Source organism: Gobio gobio (genome assembly GCF_949357685.1).
Source record: "Gobio gobio genome assembly, chromosome: 8".
In the NCBI taxonomy this organism is placed as follows: domain Eukaryota; kingdom Metazoa; phylum Chordata; class Actinopteri; order Cypriniformes; family Gobionidae; genus Gobio; species Gobio gobio.
In genome coordinates, this window is record NC_137114.1 from 8,272,746 (window position 1) to 8,289,723 (window position 16,978).

Below are 16,978 nucleotides of genomic sequence, written 5' to 3' on the forward strand. Positions count from 1 at the left end.
TGGATTTGAGGTGTGGCTTTCACAATGCCCCAGCCAGGAGAGAGGATTTCACTTCATCAACGTCGTCAACAACATCCCCCTCACCCTTCTGTGGTCATCGGGGGCTTGAGAACTTGCCAACTGTGCAAAGAGCAATAGAGATTTGGCCCGCCATTGAGAAGTTTGTGGACCAGGTGAAGACAAAAGTGGTGAAGAACCCAGGGACATCATCATATGACACCCTCTCCGAGGCTCGACTGGATCCCTTTCTGCAGGCCAAGCTCCATTTTTTTATGGCCATATCAAGAGCTTTCCAATCTTTTCTGGAGAAATACCAGACATATGCTCCAATGATGCCTTTTTTGTGGAAAGATCTGGAGGATTTGATCAGGGTAATTCATCATCGTAAAAATACACAACACACTTAAATGGCCAGGACATAGGACAGGTTTAACCTTATTAATTATTTTTAGAGTCTTCTCAAGCGATTTATGAAGTGTGATGCACTGCTTAGTCCTCCATATACGCCGGTAAGGCTTGAAGTCACCGACCACAAGCTTTGGCTTAGTCCAGAGGATGCGGACATAGGCATGGGTGCAGCAGCTGTCCTCAAGGTGAGACATCCAGTATATCCAGTACATTAACCATTCAGAGAAATTCACTAATGTCTCATCTTCAGATGTATGACAGGGAAATGTGAGGTCAAGTCAAAGATGTCAGGCAAATTGAGGATGTTTTAGAGCTGTTTTTACCATATCTTTCAAATAGTTTCATCTGGACAGCTGAGTTCATGCTAACTTACTGCTGAGCATCTAGAGAAAGTTTGGAGATTCGACAAACCCTTTTTCTTTGTCAGGAACTCACAAAAGCAGGGGCCAAAAGCTGTGTAAGCGAGCTTGGTGTCCTGCAGTTTAAGAAAGACTGCCAGAATGCCCTTTCAAGTACGTGCAAGAAGGCTCTTGATAAGTGAAGCTAACACCAATATAACTGAAGTACGCCATAGTCCACAACATGACGTGCTTGGATCCAGGCAAAATCTGCAAAGTCTTCAGAAAATGAAGTGCTTCATTCAGACGTTTGTGCAAGACAAACAACTGTCAGGCGGGATATCTGCCGGTAAATGATAGGAATAAGAATAGATTGTTATCTTAATGTGACACCTCCTCTCATTTGTATCAACATCATGAATGGTATGAACATTAGTACATGGTTTGAAAGGGTGTATTAGATCAATATATTTATGTTGGGATTTCACTGATCAAAGATACTTGATATGCTGTACACTGACTTTCTGATACAATGGGACAGTTAAGTTGCATGTTATTTACAAGAAAGTAACTTTGCCTTTTCATATTTGGTAACACTTTATAATAACGTTCAGTCGTAAGTCATTTATAAATGGTTATTTAATGATGAACTAATCATTCATAAATGATTAGCAAGTGATATACTACATGTTATGTATATTTTGTAAGTCATTTAGAAGTGATTAGTAAATTATTAACGAATCATTTACAAAACATGAATATGCGTTTCATAAATGTTTATTAAATTGTTATTTTTTTGTATGTAGGGGTGCAGAAAGTGTTGTAAATGCCTTGTGTATACGTACAGATCATTTGTAACAGGTAAGTAACAGTGTTCAACACAATGATGTGTAAACGAATGAATTCACTTTCTGCATCCCCTAATCTAAAGTATAAGCTATTCTTCATATACATTTATTAAACATTTTATGAAACGCATATTCATGTTTTGTAAATGATTAGTTCATCATTAAATAACCACCTATAAATGACTTACAACTGAACGTTATTATAAAGTGTTACCTGTTTATCATATACTTTTCTTCAAATGTACTGAAAATATTTTTTTGTGCATTATTACAGGTGATGTGATAGCAGAGCAATTTGAAAAGGTCCTTTTCAATGAGGCCAAAGCTGCTGAGTTCATGTCCTTCAGGCCCTCTGAGAAATCCAGAGTGGATGTATTTTTGCGGCAATATCTTCAGTCCTACCCTGAACTCTGGACATTTTGTCAGTCACTTCTTCTTCTTCTGAAAAAAAAAGAGGAACAGTCCAAGAAGAGGAAAAACGGGGCTGAAGAAAAAGAAGAGGTCCATTGAGGAGGTTTGTAAGTCACTTGAAAATGACACAGACCGAATGGCAGAACAGGCAGAACATTTGCAGGCTTCAAAATGGCCACACTGATTACAAAGTCCAACACAATGAGAAGACGGGCCAAAGAGAAGCAGTTGAAGGGAGCAAATGGACAAATTGAGGACAAACTCTCTGAGCTCAAAAAAATGTAACACCTCAATCTTATTTGTTATTTTTTAAATTAAATGGCACTTTATTTTTTTAATGTTTATATTGATTTTGTTACCATTTGCAGTGGATATTTTATGATATTTATGTACTTTGAGGTGTACATTTTGAGGTTATTTGAGGTGCAGGTCAGGATCCCCCTCTACATCAGGGCTCGTCTTATACAGTTGTAATTTCTCATATAATGCCAGCTGCGGTTCTTGTTCAGCTGGTACTATTTGCCGTTTATTTTTTCATTTTGGAATAAAAAGCTAATTTGTCCATGTCTAAAATATTTATGGTCCGTATTGGTGATTTACCGATGTATCATTCAGCTAAATATTAGCCTGAATTGGTGAGCTAGCTAGTTTTCATTCATTAATTCTAATTTTTATTTTGTTTAATATTTATTTGACTCAAACTCTTAGGCTGTTTTTGGATTGTTACGACTTTGGTGTTCAAAATATTGAGAAATGCAAATAATTAAAGACACTGATATTTGGTTGGTTTTATGTTGTTTAATTTAGCTTTAAGAAAAGAAATATGACAATTTGTAAAAGGACATTTGATTATTGAAGGTGTTTTTAAAAGAGGTCAATTATCTTTACAATCTCACATGGGTTTGATCCAGATTCATTTAGACGGTCCGTTTACACCCAGATGGTGCAACTTACCCACTGACTCGGATTAATTTACCCCTAAACTTTCAACAGTCATAAGTTTTATTGTTATTGGTCAAAAATCACCTTCATCCATCAATACAGTGAAGTATCATGTATCACAAGTATTAAAATACAATAAATGTTCAGTAAAAATTATGCTCACTATGAAAAAAAACCCTACAGTTTAAACAGTGTTGATGTTCCATTCCAAGGTGTGTGCATGTGTGTGTGTGTGTGTGTGTTTCACTGGCTGTTGAACCGGTCTGATCAGTATCGCCTGCAAGTGAATAAGACTTGTCGAATGAACAGATCAGACGGACAGTAAAAAGAGCAAAGGCGAGCATATGCTGAAAGAGAAAGGGAAAGAGAAAACAACTCAGAAGAAAATATGGACACGAAAAGACTGGCATAAGGAAGGTTAGAAGAGAAAGACAGGGTGAAAGTCTAGAGTTATGACATGTCTATAAAGACAGTCTCGTGTAACGTGTATTTTAATATATGGAGGAAACAGTCTAATGAGGCCTGCATGGATGAGTTTGTCTCAGATCGCACAGATACTCGTTCTTATCTTCTGTCTCTGCCAGTACAGTAAGTATATGTGTGTGTACATGTGTGTGTGTGTGTGTGTGTTTGGGTATGCTTTGGGGACAAAAGGATATTTGTTATGGTTAGGATTTAACCGGTGTGAAGAAAATAACAGATGTCTATGTTATGTCGTCATTTACACAGCTAGATAAACAACAAGAAGTGAATGCATATTAAATTATTATAATAATATGATCACAGTGCTTTTGTTTGAACCGTTCAGGTATTTGTGCTATGCGTTTGGGTATTTGCCATTTTCATGTAATATTACACTGCATAACAAGTCTAGATGTTGCTTTTCAGCCAAAAAACAACAAGACCCGCCACGTATGTAACTTGCAGTTGAGCTGAATACTGAAAGACGAGACTTTGGTGGCTAGACAATCCTGTTTCCACCCTCATTCTTCACTGTCCTGTCACTTCAAATTCTTTGCTGATGGCTAATTTACTTAAAGACACTGTTTCAGAGCATAGTTTCATTTGGAATGGACAGTGAAGAAGCAGTAAAATATAATGCTTGCTAAGTTAGGATTGGCCAGGTCATTTGACCAGCGATAAGAGAAAGATTACAGCAGCCACTTCTAAAATGCTCTTGTTTATCTTAGCAGTGGTAGTGAACTCGCCCAACTTGTTTAGGTTTGAAAGGGGGGTGATTATTAACTTACTGAGAAAGGTCAGGCACGTGAGTGAACACCTGCTGGATGTGTTCATCCTCTGATGTAAGAAGCTACTCCAGCAAATCCATCTATAAAGCCTAGGGGCCCTATCACCTTTATTTCTAAAGCGCTTTATTACAATACAGATAAGACGACAATAGTATCATTATTCAGCTCGGGTGTTCAATATTATCGCTACTAAGCAAACTAAAGGTGACAGTGTGTTGTGAACTTTTATCTTCTAAAGTGTAGGAAACTCAGAAGATGAAGACCAGGAGATGTCGGGATCAAACAGAAGTGAATCTTTTAATGAGAACTCTCTGTGCTGCAGGTCGTCCGAAAACAGTCTAACTTAACAGTACAAAATAATGCAGTTTATCTACATTTCAGGGGGAGGGGTTATACAGCAGAGGAGGAGACATTCAAAATAGGGACACACCCCAAACATTCCTGTCTCATCAGCCGTAATTCAATCAGCATAACAGTGTCATTCAAATGCATAGATGCTAATCCAATCACTCAGGCAGTATTGCTCTAAACTTGTCATGGTAAATAGTCAGGAAGTGCATAGAGACAAAAGACTTAATGTCTCAAACACTTACACAGCCTGATGTAATCTCCTTAGAATTTCCTCAAGTTTACTTCAAAATGTAAAACCCAAATATAGATCATGTTTTCAGTTATATTCTATTACATTGGAACCTAGATATAACAATGTATAAATTTGTAATCCCACAAGTGCATGGCAAGGAACCTAATCTCCATCTGTGACAAAAATGGAGAAAAACACTTGGGAGAGACCGGGTTCAGTCCGGGGACCAGAAAAACTCAACTAAACTGAGTTTTCATTTTAGGGTGAATCCTTTAAGACATTGATGTTGTTTTATTTACTACACATTTGCAGTTATTGGGCCTGCCCCAAATGGTACACGACATGTACACTTGCAGACTTAAAGGAACACTCCACTTTAAAGAAAAAAAACTAAATAAGGCTCATTTCCGTCTCCCCTAGAGTTAAATAGTTGAGTTTTACCGTTTTTGAATCCATTTAGCCGATCTCTGTATCTGGCGGTAGCACTTTTAGCATAGCTTAGCATACATAATTGAATCTGATTAGACCATTAGCATCTCGTGAGTCCAAATCCACATCTCTGAGTGTAACCCTTAATCGTCCCTTGGGGTCCAGCTGACCCCACTGGACTTTTCTTCCATTTTTAAAAAGTGTTCCCTTCATCTCAGGGCCATGAGACTCTGTGACTTTTCCTAAATAATCTATCTAAACATGCACAAAAAATCTGGGCTTGATTTGGTTGTTCTAAAGTTGTGTAAAAAAATATTTACCGTTTAAGTCCCTCGGGGTCAGATTGACCCCACATTGAAAATGAATGGGAAAGTGTAAAAAAAAACTTTTTTTTTTTTTCCACTTTTTTTGTCAAAAAAAATTAACTAAATCCAGTATAAATCTGAAAATTTCTACATTTATATCAAGGTCTGGTCCTAGAGCATAAACACAAATTAGAACAAACTTTCTATCTCATACACACACACGTACACACAAACATGTGACTGCAACAGAGAGTATTTTTATTGAAATTGGCAAATAAAATCAACAAAACTGGCATAAATCTGAAAGATTTTCATACATATATGAATTACTAATACTAGAGCACAAATGCAACATGGAACAATCATGAGAAAGAGAGGCAAAAGGGCAAATAAAAGAAAAATGAAAGGCAGCTTAACTTTTGCATAACTTCTCTATGGACCTCTAGTGGATAATGTGGTCATTGCACTCTCTCTTTCTCTTTAACTATAATTCCTAAAGTTTTTCCACAAACCTATAGCCTGGTTAAAACCAGACCATTCTCAGTAGTAACTGAGTTTTGGTCTGGCAAAGCTTCATAGACAAATCATTTCCAAAGGGGCGTCACCAACGGGCGTCGCTCAAATGCCTCTCGGCGCAATTGGATAGACCTAAAACCAATCAGAGCGATGAGGGAGATGACGTATGTAGAGCGACGGAGAAACATCTGAGACTCTGGCCGTCTCTCAAGATGCGTTCTTGTCTGTACTTGTGTTCTCAAATAGGAAATGTCCCCGGTTTCCATTTCAGAAATCTGGTCACCTTACCTAAACCACATATTAATGTTTAAATATTTTTAAAATGTAAACGAAAAGAGGCAGGGTGTTTTATACTTCGTTTAATTATAAATATATAAGATAATCAATGTAGGCCTGAACCACATGTGTGTGGCTAATATGTTTAAGTTTTTTTTTTTTTTTTTATGAAATGAGGCAGTGGTGTTTTATGACATATTTTGTACGCGAACTTCTGACTTGCGTCCGTGACTTACCAAGTTTGACTCCGGAGAATGAACTCCCGATGACGGTAATAGTTAATATTAAACATATTATAGCCACACAAATGTAGTGAAGGCAATGCATATTATCTTCAATGCATGTATATAACAAAACGAAATATTTAAAAAACCCGGCCTCTTTTCGTTTACATTAAAACATAAAAACATGTAATATCATGTGTGCATAATATAGCCTATGATTATCATTGTAATACAATGAGATATGACAAAACCCAGTCTCTTTTTGTTAAATGTTAGTTTAATGCGTGATCAATATCCATTTTAAAAGTATAAGTAAAAGGTATAAGAAGCTATACAATACATAAAGCAATTCAGTCAAAGAAAGTCAGCGCTAGGAGACTACAACGGTAAAGTTTAATAGCTTACAAATATAAAGTTATGAAACTTCACTTTGCCCTCAGACAAAACGATCTGTCAGGGAACAAATTATAGATTAATGAGAGCAAAGATCAGCCGTTAGATCTACACAAGACGAATCATATCTTCACATCAGAGCCAGCGGCAGACGGCAGAAGGACTGGCCGAGGAAAGGCGCCTCTCGGTGGGGTTGAGCAATTGAGCGCCGCTGGTCCACTGGCGCTCACAACTCCAAAAACGGCAGATCAAATTTTCAAAAAGGCGCTCTCTTTATAATAAACCACAGATTTTGGCTTTAAAAACTACTACATTCTCGCCTGAAAAGGACTTAAAACTATATTTTGTGAAACATTAACACTACCAGAGGGCTCTCGCTAAGACAAGCAGACTTTTGCCGAGTCCAGTCGGTAAGACAGCGATAACATCTTTTTTAGATATGAAGGCTTCTTGTGTTGTTCTTTGCTCTGGTTTTAACGGAATGGAAAAGTTTAAATCGCTTAAAACAGCCGCTATAGCTGATAGTGATGTTCCACTGCTGCATCCATCTTTGTAGTCAGTGTACAGAATCTGCTTCACTGTCGCTGCGCTGTCGTCATCGTGTAAAGCCCGCCTCAACGTTTCTGATTGGTGCCTCGATTTCTGGGGCTTAGAAATGGGTTTGAATGGGCTCTTTGCCAGACTACTTGCAGAGCAAATCTAAATTTGCCGGAAGTTGTCTGGGTTTTCCCAGGCTAACAAACCTACAGATGGCGGTATTCTATCCCTAACACATAGAGCAATGTCCAAAAACTATTTATATTTAATATATTTATATTTTCAAGTGATTTTTTCATTAAAAAAATAATTTTTAATGAGCCAATTTATGACATACTTAAGTATTTGTGCAGTAAATAGGTAAAAAAACTACCAAATAACCACAGCATAAATGTATAGTTGAGAAGTAAATAAAAAAAATGATATATAGTTCTCCATGTAAAAAAATTATATTTCCTTATGCAATCGCTCTGTAAAAGTTTGGGGTCTCTCTGTTTGGGGTTGCCATCTTTCTAGAAACCAATGCCTCCTGTGAGCATATTATGGCGGTAACCTGGTGGTGTGAGAAATTCTCTAGACAAAGTGTATAATTTCTGTGGCACTAGCAGCAAACATAATTGCAATGACTATTTCCAAACAGGTTTCCCAAAATTGTTCAGACAAACAGTTCCTGTCCTGAAACTGGCATGTCAGTCTCATTAGACTGAGCAATACAACCAAGAGTCGCAGAGTTGATACTCTAAGGAAATGTGCTGCTTTAGCATCTCAGTTCTTGTGTGCATGTAAACCGACTGACTGGGGTAAAAGAACGTATTTGAACATCCCGAAAAAATTAACCCCACGCTTTTCTTCTGTCCTCTCTCTGAAGCTCAGGGGATCACCATTCAAGTGCAGAGGAACGCCGTCACTGCACCGGTTCAGGGAAGTGCACTTTTCTCCGTGGACATCACATGCATCGGGACTCCAACAATCCGATGGATGTTCAATTCCGTAAGCAGTCAGCAAAGGATTGCAGCTTGGATCCTCGGCGGCTCGGCAAACGTCACGCAAATGTACGAGGGAAGAGTGCAAACGCATCCCAACGGTTCTCTAACCATATCCAACCTACGTCTCCAAGACTCCGGCTATTACATTATCACTGTGACAGAAATGTCTGGTAACAGCAAAGATATGGGTCTGGCATTGACTGTAACAGGTGAGTAGCTTTAAAGTTATTTGTCCTTCGGTTGCACCAACTTATGCTGTACTTTGAATTGTGGTCTGGCATCAGATGCTGATTATCCAGTTGAATTGAACAGTGTTCAATTGTGTTTACCAGTAAATGAAATAACACATTACTGGATACTTCAGGAAAGTCATTTGAACATGTAGCACTAGTAACCCCAAACACTGGCTGGACATACACACCTAAAGGATTATTAGGAACACACACTAATACTGTGTTTGACCTCCTTTCGCCTTCAGAACTGCCTTAATTCTACGTGGCATTGATTCCACAAGGTGCTGAAAGCATTCTTTAGAAATGTTGGCCCATATTGATAGGAGAGCATCTTGCAGTTGATGGAGATTTGTGGGATGCACATCCAGGGCACGAAGCTCCCGTTCCACCACATCCCAAAGATGCTCTATTGGGTTGAGATCTGGTGACTGTGGGGGCCATTTTAGTCCAGTGAACTCATTGTCATGTTCAAGAAACCAATTTGAAATGATTCGAGCTTTGTGACGGTGCATTATCCTGCTGGAAGTAGCCATCAGAGGATGGGGACATGGTGGTCATAAAGGGATGGACATGGTCAGAAACAATGCTCAGGTAGGCCGTGGCATTTAAACGATGCCCAATTGGCACTAAGGGGCCTAAAGTGTGCCAAGAAAACATCCCCCACACCATTACACCACCACCACCAGCCTGCACAGTGGTAACAAGGCATGATGGATCCATATTCTCATTCGGTTTACGCCAAATTCTGACTCTACCATCTGAATGTCTCAACAGAAATCGAGACTCATCAGACCAGGCAACATTTTTCCAATCTTCAACTGCCCAATTTTGGTGAGCTTGTGTAAATTGTAGCCTCTTTTTCCTATTTGTAGTGGAGATGAGGGGTACCCGGTGGGGTCTTCTGCTGTTGTAGCCCATCTGCCTCAAGGTTGTGTGTGTTGTGGCTTCACAAATGCTTTGCTGCAGACCTCGGTTGTAACGAGTGGTTATTTCAGTCAAAGTTTCTCTTCTATCAGCTTGAATCAGTCGGCCCATGACCTCTGACCTCTAGCATCAACAAGGCATTTTCGCCCACAGGACTGCCGCATACTGGATGTTTTTCCCTTTTCACACCATTCTTTGTAAACCCTAGAAATGGTTGTGCGTGAAAATCCCAGTAACTGAGCAGATTGTGAAATACTCAGACCGGCCCGTCTGGCACCAACAACCATGCCACGCTCAAAATAGCTTAAATCTCCTTTCTTTCCCATTCTGACATTCAGTTTGGAGTTCAGGAGATTGTCTTGACCAGGACCACACCCCTAAATGCATTGAAGCAACTGCCATGTGATTGGTAGATTAGATAATTGCATTAGTGAGAAATTGAACAGGTGTTCCTAATAATCCTTTAGGTGAGTGTATGTTCAGTGTCACTGTCATTTTGCATTGTAAGTAAACTGGGTCTCTGCAGTCTGGTATATCAGATCAGTTTTTGCTATTCAACACAAATGTCCACTGGCACAGCGTTTTAATGTGACTTTTCTATTTTTGCATTGAACAAATGCTGCATGTTTCAGAGGTGCTGTATGATGACATACAGTTCTTGGTTGTATTCGGCATTGCGCTGGGGACCCTGGCTGCATTTCTAATGCTGTGTATGTGGCTCTTGAACAAACTGTACTGCTTCATAAAAGCCTGGAGACAAAGGGGATGCTTACCAGGTAACAAGCTCCATTTACTGTCATTTACACAGAATCTTTTATTTCAAGTGGCTTATAAATGAGGAAAGGTATGACACAAAAATGTGTAAATGTCTTATTCAGTGTGTGCATGCCTGACTATGTTTTGAGTTTTATGCAAAAGTGTTTTCTTCCGTTGTACAATGAGTTATTAACCATTACATTAAAGCAAACGGGGGAAAAATGCAATATTGTTGTTAGTTTTTATGGAAGTTTTTAACAGCATTTATAATCACTGAAGCGGTCAATCACTTCAGTAATGCACAAGCTTACAGACTTCGGCTCTCTTGCAATACATCCATCAACCCAGCAAACAGATTTCTGTTATAAAAACGTTCTCCAAATATTCAGTGTTGATTCTGGGTTCTTGACATTAGAGGAACGTGTTTTAATAGGTATGATGTTCTTCAAACATTCTTTCAACTGGATTTGTAACATTCCAAGAACATAAAAATGTCCAGTTTCCTTAATGTTAAAAGAATGTTATTTAAAGGTTGATGTTCCTGAAACATTCTCTCAATCATTTCAATCACCTTCTGTGAACAAACACTGAAATAAAGAGAAATAAGAACACAAACTACAACTTTCTTCAGCCACAGCCTTAGATGAAATCTCTGAAAAGAAGACATTAAATCTCTGAAGATCTCAGCAGAGGAGGATCAAACAACTCCACAAACAGCATTACCAGCTTAACACATTACTAACCAGACTGACTATATTTCTGTCAGATGTCTACAGCAGTTGAGAATTAACAGAGGTTTAGATGTTTATTGAAAATGTTTAGTTAGTCACCGTGATGGTGATCAGTGTTTGCTTTAGTTGGGCTCTTGACGTTTGTTAAGTTGCTTCTTTTTCAGCAGTTACAGGTGTTTTCAGAAAACATTTCTAAACATTCTAACATTGATAAAGCAGATCAACATGGCTACTGTAAAGGTCAAATGACTGCTTTAAAGTGGCAAATTTAAGAAAACTGGACATTTTTATGTTCTTGGAATGTTACAATTCAACGTTCATAGAATGTTAAATTGTTAATCAAAATCAAGTTGAAAGAACGTTTGAGGAACATCATACCTTTTAAAACACGTTCCTCTAACGTCAAGAAAACTGGACATTTTTTATGTCAAAGATGGCTGCAAAAAAAGATGGATGTGTGAGTCATGGCCAAAAGTGTTGGCCATAGATGTTGGTGATAAATATGATCAAAGATGGCTGTAAAAATAAATCTGTTTATCCTTTTGATTTTTCATTTAAAAAATCTCAAATATCTTTTCTCCAAAACAAGTTGGCCACTATTATTGGCACCCCTAGAATTTATTTTATGCGTAAAATATCTCTGAAGTACACCAGGGGCCCGTTTCAGAAAGGAGGTTAAGTGAAAACTCTGAGTAGGTTAACCCTGAAATAAGGGAAACTCTGGGTTTTCTGTTTCAGAATGGGAGGTATGTCAAACCCGAGAAAGCAGGGTAAGCCAAGCCCGTTTCTGAAAGAGAGGTAACTTATACTCAGAGTCAGTTACCAGGGTAACTTACTCTGTGAACCTAACCTGGTCAGAGGCAGGTTTTCTTTGGTAAACCCAGAGTTTCTTTCGTTCTCCTCCCCCTTTTTAAAGCATCAGCAGTGTTTAAATACTTTATTCATTCATTCAAACGCCACAAATGCTTTTCTTACTGAGTATTTTGGTCATATTTCAAGTATAAATATAAAAAAAATTATAAATTTAATCTAAATCTAAAGTAAGCAAAGTTTACTTAAAACAAATTAAATTTTCTGCCACTTGACAAAAATACAAAGTAAGAAAAGCACATGAGGACACTGTCAAAGTGACAAAAATGGCATGTTTTATACAAGATCCTGACGTTCACTTGATAATCCTCTAGAAGTAACCTAATAATTAGAATTTCCTTTAGGATTTCCAGTGGTTGGACACATTTATGACACTCATATACCCATCATCACACTTTCTGAAAACGGATTACTGTATGGAATGGAAGGATGCTGCCAGATGGTAGTACGAGATATATGGCATAACCACCACCACAGCTGTTAAATACATTTATTTACATTTTTATAGTCATCTTTATTTCCTACAAATACTTTATTCTTTTTCCTGTTGGGTGTTAATATTCTTCCTCCATCTCCTTTTCATCTGTCAGTGGTGCTGGAGTTTGGCTGGCCTGAGTAGAAGTCAAATGTTAATGTCATTACCCTGATTAATAAATGTAACAGGTGGGATCAGAGAACATTTCATTATGTGAAAAGAGCATAGACCCTTTTCACATTTCTGGGTTTCCGAAGCTGAAGTCGTCATAGTTGGGTTAACTCTTATAGCGGTGAATGAGAGAATACATTAAATATATATTTTTGTGTCTCCATTTGCTCAAATAGCAAAAGAAAAACTCCACAATAGTGATTTCACAACTTTCAAAAAGATGGAAAAATTAAAGTGAGATTGATAACTGCAGTGAAAAGAGATAAAGATGTTAATTTTAACTATCACTCCCATAGACGCTGAATTAGAAACACTCTCACAGCAGCGGTAACTTGATTTTTGTAATTTGATGCAAAAGTAATATAATAAAAAGTATTAGTGTTATAAATGTACATACATAAAAAATAAATAAAAAAAACCTTGCAGGATTTACGATATTGATGACCATTAAAACACGTCATCACAGTCTGTGAAAAGGGTCTATGAGGGAAAAGCTGCTGCACATTGGACACTGAATGATATTTATTTAATATGTCAAATGTTTGTAAAGTCATTAAACCTACACCCATGAACATTTTATGCTTAAAGCTTTTCCTGATTGAATTATGTTTTTTTTTTAGCTGCTGCCACATTCTTTGTTTGCCTTTTGGATACCATGAAAATTAAACTTAATTAAAATAATTAAGAATTAAACTTGTGTATTGACCCGGAAGTATGCAAACGTCTTTTTGTTGGGTGCTGTTGCCATGGTGAATCGTAATTTCGGAGCTCCATTGATCGTGGCTTTTCATAGTTGGAATGCATGAGCTTAACTCAGAGTCAGTCTACTCAGAGTTGATTGAACTACCTCAATTCAGCTGTTCTGAAACCCAAAACTCAGAGTTTCCCATCTCAGAGTAAGTCAACTCAGAGTTCAGGTTTAAACTCAGAGTTGGTTGAACCTCCTTTCTGAAACAGGCCCCAGGGTGACTAGGAAGATGAAATTATTCTAGCTATGACGTCTTGTTTCACAGGAGTATACAAATGAGGAAACACAAAGGCCAAATTCCTGGAATCATTCATCACAATGATAACAACCAAAGAATATAGTTCTGATGTGCAGCAAAAGATTGTTGAGCTTTACAAAATAGAAAGAAAATAGCTAAAGCATTGAAAATTCCCATGTCCACCATCAGGGCAATAATTAATAAGTTTCAATCAACTAAAGATGTTATGAATCTGCCTGGAAGAGGACGTGTGTCTATATTGTCCTAATGCTGGTGAGGAGGAGTGTTTGAGTGGACAAAGACTCTTCAAGGATCACAGATGGAGATTCGCTGAGATTAGTTGAGTCTTAGGGTCAGAAAGCCTAAACAAATGATCAAATAACCCCTACATAACCACATGTTGATTGGGAGGGTTTCAAGAAAAATCTTCCTCGCTCAGCATATTCTCCTGCATATTCAGTTGTCAGACAGGACTGGAGCTTCAGACGGACCTGGTTCTGTGGTCAGATGAAACTAAAAAGCAAACCCACCAGATGGTGAAAACAGAGTAAGCACCCCATGCCCACGGTTAAATATACCTTTAATGTTTGGGCCTATTTTTTTGCTGGTGGTCCTGGACATCTTGTTCAAATCATGGATTCTAGCAAATACCAACAGATAAAAATCAAAACCTGACGGCCAGGACAACGATCCATAACAAACATCAAAATCAACACAAAATGTGTGACTGAGCACAAAATGAAGCTTCTGCCATGGCCGTCCCAGTCCCCTGACCTGAACCCTGTAGAGAATGAGTGATGAGCTGAAGAGAAGAGCTGCAATCTGAAGCATCTAGAGAGATTCTGTATGAAGGAATGGTCTCTGATCTCCAAACTCATCAGGCATTATAGAAGAAGATTATAGAGCTGTTATCTTGGCAAAAGGAGGTCGCAAATAGTATTTAATATAAGGGTGCCAATAATGTGGCCAACATGTTTTGGAGAAAAGCATTTATTTCATAATGTGCTTTCCCCCCGCCTTCCAATTCTTTTACTTCAATGAAAGGTTAGATTTTTGCAAACTGAATGAAAGATCAAATGGCTAATCAATACAGATTTATTTTTACAGCCATCTTTGATCATATTTACCAGGGGTAACACAGCTGTATTAGCATAAACAATTCATGAAATGAGCTGTTGGCAAAATTTGGTTGGTTAGTGAGGGGAGCCTTCAAATATTATCGTGAACAATGTGTCACGATCACACACAGGAAACAGTAAGATCCATTTGCAGTCTTTATTAGGGTAATCCGTACTCACATCCAGTCCAGGCAAGGGTAAAACTCCAAACAGTCAATCCAAACATGAAACAAACACAAGAAAACAGAGAACCAGATCTAGAAAGTGACGTGACATATAACAAGGACTCCATGACACAGAACACAGAACCAAACAGGGTATATATACACACAGATACTAACAAGGTGACGGGAAACAGCTGTGTGCAATGATCAAATGAGTGACAGACAGGATGATAGGAAATGTAGTTTAAGAGTGAATGACACCGTGGGGAAGGAGGACCTCTAGTGGCTACCCAGGGAAACACAAACCCGACACTGTGACACAATGGGGGCCTTGGAGTTAAAAAGGTTGATCCACTGTCAAAGAGATACAAACCCTTCACCTTGGAATTGCACACTCTTCTGCATAAAGACATTACCCATTCAATATGACGTTTCGCACTTTATTGACTATTTACGTGGTGGTCTTGTACCCCTGATGCTGACAGCCCCTCAAGTCGCCACATAAATGTTTAATTAAGACGCCCTGTACTAATAGTAACATGCTAGGTGTGTCAGTGACGATAGCGCATATATTTATTATATCTCATTCACGTCTCAGACATTGGATTAGATCACACTGACAGGATGGAAGTGAAAATGATCAGATAATATGAATGTTTTTCTAGCTTCAGGCCAAACTGTTTTGTGGTTTCCATATTTTCTGTAAGATGTAATATTAAATGCGAACCTCTGTATTTGTAATGTACACACAGAGCACACCGAGACTGAACTACAGCCACTCTGACGGAAAAAAAAAAATGTGTGAGATGAGAGGACAACACATCCGCTACAACCAGATTTACCCTCTAAAGTCCCAGATGATGAGTGGCAGATCTCGGAAAAGACATTACTGCGAATGTATTCACACCCCTTTGTTTATTTCTACCTCATGTTTAATTACTTTAAATTACTTGTTTCACATTTATCTACACATAGCAAAAAAACCGAATTTGTGAAAACTTTGCAAATGTATTAAAAATAAAAAAAACTTGGCTAAATGATTAAATGTGAAATAATTACATTGCATAAGTATTCATACCCTTTCCTGGGACACTTGAAACTCAGCTCAGGATCATTCCGGTCTCGCTTGTAGATGTCACTACCACTCCTGTGGCAGATTTGGAAAGGCACACACCTCTCAATAAAAGGTCAGACAGCTGAAAATGCATATCAGAGCAAAAACCAAGGCATGACGTCAAAGGAACGGCGCATGCAAGCTTTAGCAACAAACCCAAAAACACTCGAGGCAGTGAAGGTACTAAGAAGTTAAGGGTTTGAATACTTATGAAATGTACTTGTATTAGTTGTCACAGATCTGTTTTTATATATATATATATATATATATATATGTGTGTGTGTGTGTGTGTGTGTGTGTGTGTGTGTGTGTATGAGATACAAACACAGGAAAACAGGAAAACTGTATTTTGAGTGTGTTTTTTTAACTGGATATGGGTCTTTAACAATTATTTGAAATCTCTGGGGCAAATTTCCATCTGTGTATCAGGTACCAATTCTCACAGATTTACTTGATTATAATTATGAACCCTTTCATGCATAGTGTTCACTTCAGTGGACCCTCGTGCATCATCCTATACACTGCCACAAAGTGGGAAGCCGTTGCATATCCATTTTTTCCCCTCCAAACCAAAATGGCCAATGGCAAGTCAGAAACGCTGAGTTGCTCCACCCATTCCTTCTATCCTAGGAGACTCTAGCAGGTACAAATAAATTTGTATCATCAAGCAATATCTAATGAGTCATATCACAGTTACATTTTCCCAGTATTGATTTTAGATTGTCGTCTGTCCACTACAGTGGACATCATGCATCAGATTTCAGCTACAATTCATACCATTACTGACTGTTGTTCTTGAACACTTCATCTGCAGTAACCTTTTTTCACTGTAAATAAATGTATTTGTGTTATTTTAATGTAATTTTCATTAACATAATGTGATTATGTGACTTGTAATGCATTACTTTACTCGTTAGACAGGATTCCCTCTCTTTCATGAACACCAGATTCAAGGACTTTTTAAAGCACCTTTTATTTTAAATCAAGCAC

General features: G+C 38.1%; 1 protein-coding gene across 1 annotated transcript; it reads left to right on the forward strand.

Annotated features, from left to right (window-relative positions):
• The first annotated feature begins 3,216 nt into the window (after positions 1 to 3,216).
• Positions 3,217 to 15,916, forward strand: vstm5 (V-set and transmembrane domain containing 5). Its single transcript, XM_079824355.1, has 4 exons — positions 3,217 to 3,535; positions 8,329 to 8,655; positions 10,236 to 10,379; positions 15,627 to 15,916. Exons 1-4 carry the CDS (start codon positions 3,463 to 3,465, stop codon positions 15,656 to 15,658), a joined length of 576 nt encoding a protein of 191 aa, XP_079680481.1. The 5' UTR covers positions 3,217 to 3,462; the 3' UTR covers positions 15,659 to 15,916.
• Positions 15,917 to 16,978: the final 1,062 nt, after the last annotated feature.

What these genes read in the sequence shown, in the direction of transcription:
- vstm5 (XM_079824355.1), top strand. Translation starts at nt 3,463, where the DNA reads ATGAGGCCTGCATGGATGAGTTTGTCTCAGATCGCACAGATACTCGTT. An exon ending in CTTCTGTCTCTGCCAGTACA is followed by an intron (nt 3,536 to 8,328) that starts GTAAGTATATGT and finishes CTCTCTCTGAAG; the next exon opens with CTCAGGGGATCACCATTCAA. An exon ending in ACAAAGGGGATGCTTACCAG is followed by an intron (nt 10,380 to 15,626) that starts GTAACAAGCTCC and finishes ATGTACACACAG; the next exon opens with AGCACACCGAGACTGAACTA.